This window comes from Accipiter gentilis, chromosome 11, assembly GCF_929443795.1.
Source record: "Accipiter gentilis chromosome 11, bAccGen1.1, whole genome shotgun sequence".
Lineage (NCBI taxonomy): Eukaryota > Metazoa > Chordata > Aves > Accipitriformes > Accipitridae > Astur > Astur gentilis.
This window is the reverse complement of record NC_064890.1, coordinates 15,683,838-15,691,594: the sequence shown is the minus strand read 5'-3', so window position 1 is coordinate 15,691,594 and position 7,757 is coordinate 15,683,838. Positions and strand designations below refer to the sequence as shown.

Genomic DNA, 7,757 nt, shown 5'->3' with positions numbered 1-7,757 from the left:
ACCATCTTTGCCCACCGCCCCGTGAGGAACCTCGTCCTCGCAGCGAGGCGCGACGCCAGCACACGGCACAGCGGTCGCGCCAGACCTGCCGGTACCCCGCGCTGTTCCCTGAGGGAAGGGGCCGCTAACCGGGACGCCCTACCGGGGGCGGGGAGAAGGCGGCCCAGTGGCGTTCCGGGGTTCCCCGTCGCCGTCCCCCGCCCGCGCAGCGGACGGCAGGCGGACACCTCCCGCCACCCCGGCAGGGGACGCTCCCGGCCGCCCCCTCGCCGCCCCCACCTCGGCCTCCCCACGGGGCGCCCGCCGCCCTCCCAATGGCCGCCTCCACGGCGCGGGGGGCGCGGCTTGGCCCGCCCGACGTGTTTCAAACGGGCCAACCGCCAGGCGCGGAGGGAGGGCGGTCCGGCGCGCAGTCCCCGCCTGGGAGTTTAAAGCGCCATTTTGAGCCGGGCGGCAGGATATCGATCGTCGCTCCCTGCGCGGCGCGGGAGGCGGCGGGGCGCGGCGCGGCGAGGCGCGGCGAGGCGCGGCGGCGCGGCGGGCGCCCGTGCGCCTCGCCTCTCCTGCTCTGCTCTCGCGTCTCGGCGCCTCTCGCCGCCACCCCGTCCCTCTGCCTCCATGACGCGCAGTAGGAAGCAGGCGGCGCTGGCGAGAGGAGCCGCGAAGATGAACCAAGAGGCGGGGAGCGCCGCGGCAGCGGCCGCGGGAGCCCGGGCGGTGGCGGCGGCGGGGGCAGCCGGCGACGGAGCGGCGCCCGCCGCCTGGGGGCTGGAAGGGGAGGCGGAGAAAGTTGTGTACTCGCGCTCGCAGGTCTCCTTCGCGGGCACCAAGGCGCTGGGCGACGCCCTCAAGCTCTTCATGCCCAAGTCCACGGAGTTCATGAGCTCCGACTCGGAGCTGTGGAACTTCCTCTGCAGTCTCAAGCACGAGTTCTCCCCGGTCATCCTCCGCAGCAAGGACGTCTACGGATACGCCTCCTGCCGCGCCGTCGTCCCCGACCCGCCGCCGCCCTCGGCGGAGCGGCCCCGCCGCCGCGCCGGCAAGCGGCGCCTCCCGCCCGCCGACGCCAAGCGCCGGGCCGGGGCGGCGGGTGGCAGCGGCAAGCGGCGGAGGCGGCGGCGGCGCCGCCGCAGGAGGGGCCGGGAGAGGCAGCGGCAAGCGGCCGCGGCCCCGGCCCCGGCGGCCGACGGCCCCCGCGGCGGGGGGGAGGCGGCGGCGGCGGCGGCGGCGTTGGAGCCGGAGCCGCCGGGCGAGGAGGCGGACAGCGAGCGGGGCAGCCCGGCGGAGGGGGCCGACTGGGAGCCCTTCGGCGGCAAGTCGCTGGAGGAGATCTGGAAGGCGGCCACCCCTCGCCTCACCACCTTCCCCACCATCCGGGTGCGGGGCAGCGTCTGGAGCCGGCGGAGCCTGGCGGCGGCGCGGCGCCGGGCGCAGCAGATCCTCGGCGTGGACCTGTCTCCCGTGGTGCGGGTGCGCCGCTTCCCCGTGGCGCCGTCCTGAGGCCGCGGGGGGCCCCTCTCCCCGCGGCGGGAGCGGGGAAGGCCGGCGCCTCGTCTCCGCCGCGGCGCGGACAAAGAGACCGATATCAGTCACCTGTTTACATTGCTTTTGTCTGGATCGTGTTCTGCTGCTGCACTTTATGGCTCGCTCGGGCGGGGGCCGGGCCCCCCAGCCGCACGGGGGGGCGGCCTGCCGGGCCGCCGCGCAGCCGGGGCCGCGGGCTGGGCCGCGTCCCGTCCCGTCCCGTCCCGTGTCCGTCTCTGTGTCTGTCCCCGTCCCCGTCCCCGTCCCCGCCGGGGCGCGGGGAGGCGCGAGGGGCCGTCTGGCAGGTATCACGCGTGGGGACCAAGTTCCACTTTTTTCTCTCCCATTGGGCTACCTCACTGGTCCAGAAGTCCACCCGAGAAGTTATTTTCCAAAGGAACTTACTTTCATGCTTGTATAATAAAGCACCATCTGATTCTTGCTATTTTTTTTTTTTCTTCCCTCCCCCCCCTTTTCTGATGGATTAGGTATGCGTTGTGGTGTTGCACTAGTATGTGCTCAGGGTATTTTGAATCCCAAGCATTCCCAAGCTTCAGTTTACTCTGATCAAGGATGCGTAAAGAATGGAGGTTCAGGACTTGTGGCTGTTCTTGATGGTGCAAAAACTTTTTTTTTTTTTTTTAACTTTCATGGGCTTAGTGATATATAAAAATGTATCGCGCAGTATAATTGTTACACTTTTGTATCTAAAGTCATTTTTAAAGTTTTCTAGTTGAACTAATGTTTGTTTCTATTGAGCACCTAAAGATAGACTCATCCTGATATTTTATAACCCTGCTTACTTTAGGGAAGCTCATTTGGTCAACCTAAGTGAACTTAATAAAAGTCAAAGAACAAGTGACGTTTCAGTTCAATGAAACCGCACTGGGACGGGTTCCTGGGTGAAGTACGCAATCTAGGCACTTAATGTAAACAAGTTTAGAGTTTGTGAAGAATGTCACTGCTCATCAAAGCAATGTATAAGTGTCTGAAGGTGAGCTATGATACGATGTTGGTGCTGACGGCCAAAAGTCAGTAGCTCACAGGCCACAAATACCACACTGAAGTGCCTTTCTCTGTAAAAAGCAAGACTTGATAGCTGATCGTTTCATAACAAAATAGCACTGGTTGTTATCCTGCGGTTGTGAGATGATTAATGATGGATAATCATATTTAACATAATTACTTGCACGTAATTATTTTTTTAAACCTCTCTTGGGTTTCATGGTAGACTCTGATGCAAAATTCATCATGTAGCTTGGTTATTTTGACTGAAAAATACCGTGTTGTCATTCTGTGCAATAGGCTGTCTCTTTTTAAAGTGGTTTATTAAAGGCTTTCCTTAGGTCTTACACCCCGCATTTGGTGCATGAGGAGCAAAAATGTGCGTATGAGGGAAAATGTGATATTTCTTTTAATATTTTTTTTTTATGCTTGGGAGAGGAATAAGAAATGCTTGGTAATAGACAGTTTATGTCCCTCGTATCCCATCAAATGAGACTGACCTACCAATTTCTGCAGTGGAATGAATAACTTCACAACTTGCTTATAGAATGATTTGGTGACTCTTAACATTTATTTTCTGATGGCTGTTGACTCCTTGTTGCCTGCTGCCTACAGAGGCAATAAGACAGCTTGATATATAGAGGCTGCTTGTAAAAACTTGCTAGCGCTAACCTAAAGTAGCGAGCTTTGAAAACCTGCTTATATTTTCTAGTTCTTACTTAGTGAACCTGCAAGTTCTTATTCTTCCAAACTAACAGTTAATCTACTCTATATCCATCAGGCTTCTGAAATTGTTTATATAATGTTAGACTGCCTGCTGATCGCTGCAGTAGTGCCATGTCACATCTCGGAAGTGAATTAGGAAATGAAAGTTTAAGGGTGCCTATTGTTGTGCTATTGCTCTGGGTATAATACCTGCTTAAATATAAAGGCGAAATTGTGTTGATTTAAAACTCAGTCAAGCTGCAGTATGACCAAATGTTGAGGCTCCAAGTATTTCAGTTTTGACATTCCCCTTTAGAAATGCAAGTTAAGAGCATCGTTATTAGTTCTTGAAGCATCTAGTTGATTTCGGTGCTCCTACTGTTAGGTTATTTTTTTAGTATTCTTTTGAAAGATCTGTGTAGAAAGATGATAAAGATGTAAGCAGTTGTTTTGTGCAGATTCTTCACTTAACTCATAAGCAGATGCAGGACAGGCTAGGTCAGATTTCAAGGGCAGAGTTAAGGCTGCCAGAGGTATGATTTAGTAGACACTGTATTAAATCTGTGCTGCCTTGTTTGGAGGCTTATCCCGAAACATTCTGTGTGGGTACAAAATACAGTGAAGTAACTTTAACTCTGTTGAGTGACTCTTGTTGTCTGGGCTGTAAGCAAAAGGCTTGCTTATTTTTCTCTTGGTTGCAGTTTGACTTCTTGGTTTTGAAGTGGCAGCTTTATTGGGGGTATAGTACGCTTTGCTGATACCCTGTTAGCAAGTTGGATTGGAGTTTCACTGTAGTCTAAACTCTGGCAGCTGCATTTACAGATCTTTAACAGAACTATTTCAGTATGTGAAGTCAGTTAAGGGGGGAAAATCTTTAGTCAGGTTTTCTGGCAAATTAATGTGCTGAAATAGCTCAGCAAAGGATCTTGAGCACAGGATGGGGTGTGAAAGCGTAACAGTTTACAGGGAAGCTAAGACAGCTAATTTCATGATTGTTTTCCTGGCAGTTTGTGGTAATCCAGGACAGGATTATCTGTGGTCCAGCTTCCCCCACCCCTACCCCCCTTCCTTTTCCCTCTCAAAGCTACAACTCCTACATACCTCTCTGTCTTTATACTCATCTGAGGAAGCTAAGCAATCATAACACTATTCAATTTTAGGTTTGGGCAGGTTGATACCTGTTGGCTTTTCAACCTTCTAGCTGTAGACCAGAGCTGAGGAAGGATGAAAGGAGGTGTACAAAACTGCTGCAATACTGATTTAGATAATTTTAAACATGGAAGCCTTAGGTTTTATTTTACGTAAAGGGCTAATAATGTTATTGTACTCTACCTATACTCATGCTGTTGGAGAAAGTGTGGTGGGTTAGATGGACTTTTGGTCTGACTGTGTGGCTGTTCCTATGCACACACAGAGCGGTGTGAGAGGTGTGATTTGTCCGATTTAACTCAGTGGTTTCGGCATCCTGTCATATGGGGCTGCTTCTGAGACTGACAAAATGCAGGCCCAGGATAAATGCAGTGTACAATGCCCGGTCTAGTTCAGTCAGCACAGATGGTTTCATATTAAACAGGAATCTTGTGGTAGCCTCTGTTGCCAGACTTCTCTCGCAGTAGCTGGTTCCCTCCCTTATGAGCTCCCTTCATACAATGACTTTGTGTACTGGAAGTTGTGCTATTTCCTTTACCAAATCTGAATTTTCATCCAGTCACTCAAAGTTTATTGAACTTCAGAATGCCACAATGCCAAAAAGAGTTGTGTGATGGCTCCAGACGTCAGGGAGAGAGTTGAGATGACTGTTGTGTCTAACGTGTTGCCTAGTATAGTCTTTACATTCAAGAGGCAGTGCCTCCAAGTCACTATACAAATACATTGTTCAGGACTGAAGCTCATAAAAGGAGAAAGCAGTGCCTTGCAAAAACTTTTCTGTACTCTAATGTTGTGTAGAAGTTTTTACATCAAAAGGATTAAAGTGTACAACTGATCCTTGAAACCACCCATTGCTAGCCTGTAAACAACAAACTCGGTATATGCCCAAACCTCATGCAGAGCATCGTTGTACATATTTGCCGAAGGCAAGACTTGTGGTACTTGGATTTTGCTCTGAATGGCTAGGGGTTGTTGTGTGTATCTGTATTTCCTTGCCTATCAGAAGCAAAGGGCAGGGTGAATCCAGTTTGTAGATTGCAGCTTTGATCCCAAATAATTTTTCACTTGCTGCTTCTGCAGCAAGGCAGAGTCCTGGGCTCTTCATGTTATTTAAAACAGTTGACTTACGCTAAATTAGGATGAATCAATGCTATAGTTTCAGTCCAAGGTTTACATGCACACGAAACCAGTAGTACTGAAAGCATCTCTTTCCTTTTGGCCCAATGGATGGAAAGAAGGATTTTCTGATTTGTGTGTATTAGTGAAAAACACTGATTTTTGGGTTGAACAGAAAGTTTTGTTTGACTTGAAATGCTCTGGTTTTGCTTGTGTCTACAAATATAGGAAATGTGGAAGCAAAGGACTAGGTTCACAAGAGTCAATCGCCTCACAGAAATCAGGCAATTTATCTCAAGTAAGATAGTAGGTCAGAAATCCTGGACTTCTAGAGACCCAAATTCTGGTGCCCCCTCTGTCTGATTTGGAGGAGGAGCTTTGAAGCTCTGTGTCCTGAGGACTAAGTTATAACAGCTTGAACCATTTCACTCTGTATAATAAATACTCACTAAGCTAGAGAAAATTCCTGGATATCGGGTTTTTTTGGAGAACACCTCAGTTCTTCATCCGGCATTTATTTTCAGTGAGCATAACTGCCTTAACTGAGGAGAGGCTGAGGCAGACCCATTCCAGAGTATTCTGTGGTAGGGGATCTGCTCAGGCAGTGACTCCAAAACTGTGCTGCTCGTGATGGTTTATTCCCAACCTATCATGAGACAACCAATATGTATGGTAGTAGGACTATGTAGGAGAATTTTGGAACCCTTCTTATCCCTTAATCAAGGCAAAGCCATTTATCCACACTGTAAAAATAAAGCATATTTCCTTGGCGTTAGTGCCTAAATATCTTTATAGAATTACCAAAAAGTTCTTTTAGTTCTTCTGTTGTTGCTGCCATTTTCTTATGTAAAAAAGACCTGAAAATATTTTCGAAGTTTGATATCAAGAATAAAGAGTCTCGTTTATCCATTTATTTATTGTGAAACTCCTCAGGAAACTGCTGGCTAAGTAGGGACTGACATTATAGGACATGGAAGAAGTGAGCCTCCATTCATGCAGTTCATTTTTACTCAAACAGGTGTGCAGGATACCCAGCCAAACAGAAGAGCGTGTTGTTCCCTGTACTCTCTACTGGGCTCTGAGAAAGCTTCCATACCAGTTCTCTTTCAACCTCCTTATTTCAGATTACAGAAGATGAGACTTCATAGTGTTGAAGTTAAAACACTGCCAACAGGAAAGCCCTATCCCTTGAGCTGCTCTGATAATTTTGGCATTTTTTTCTCCATTGCTACTTCAGGAATGCAGACAATCTGTACCCACCCTCTTTTCCTAGGCTGGTTTTGATCAGAGAGACTGAATGAATGGTCTAGAGTAGATGGGAGGTGAAATACTTGCTCTGAAAGATGGCTTTGCGTTTTCTTGCGTGTCTTGTGTGTAACTGGCTGCTTCTTTCCACTCCTCAGAGGGTATTCACTCTGTCTTTATGCTGCCTTCAGCCATCTCTAATTGCTTGTTACTTTGCTTGTGCAACTGAGCAGCCTATTTGTCAGCTCATGTTGCCCATGCCAAATCAACTTGCTACCGGATGATCTGTCAAGATTGAGAGGACATGTTCACAAGTACACGTACTTGTCATAAGCATTATCCTAACTTCACGTTTGGGCAGCAGTAGACCTAACTCAAAATACCAGATGCTGTTTCCAAATGTGTGGTATTTCCTGGGTGAGAGGTAAGAAACCAAACTGAAAGAACCTGCTGTGATGATTCCTTGTGATTGAGTCTGCATGATCCAAGATGCCTTTTCAAAGACTTTCTGAAAGGGAAGGAAAGTTTCCTTCCATCTCCCCATGAATCCATACACTTGAGTTCTAAAATGAAGGTGTATGTTATTGTAGGCTTTTTCTTTTCCAGTCGAGCAGTTGCAATAACAACCACCCACTTTTTACATTCCAGGGTTGTTAAAATCATTTATAACTGAACTTGTCCCATGGCTCTGTAAGATAACTGGTGAATACTGAGCATGTACTTCTGAATTAACTGTGCAGTGTCAGGTGTGTAGGAAGCTGACACAATGCATTTCACCCCTTCTAGGGATATGTGTCTGCTCAACTACCGGGAGTTAGTGGTACAGATTGGCACCAGCGATGCGAGTTTTCTTGAAACAGAGCAGAAAGAGTGGGTTAGGGTATGGGCTGAGCTGCTCTTTTCCTTCACTCTACCGAAGCTCCTATGTAAAGGTTCCAACTATCAATCATTTCCTAATTATACAGCAAAACTGTCCCAAGGCCACAACAATCCTTCCTGGAATCTACCTCACA

The 7,757-nt window shown here is 49.2% G+C and overlaps 1 protein-coding gene across 1 annotated transcript; it reads left to right on the top strand.

Moving 5' to 3' along the window:
* Window positions 1–505: 505 nt before the first annotated feature.
* CCDC71L (coiled-coil domain containing 71 like) lies at window positions 506–2,383 on the top strand. The gene has a single exon (XM_049814187.1). It carries the CDS (start codon window positions 619–621, stop codon window positions 1,498–1,500), a length of 882 nt encoding a protein of 293 aa, XP_049670144.1. The 5' UTR covers window positions 506–618; the 3' UTR covers window positions 1,501–2,383.
* The last annotated feature ends 5,374 nt before the right edge of the window (window positions 2,384–7,757 follow it).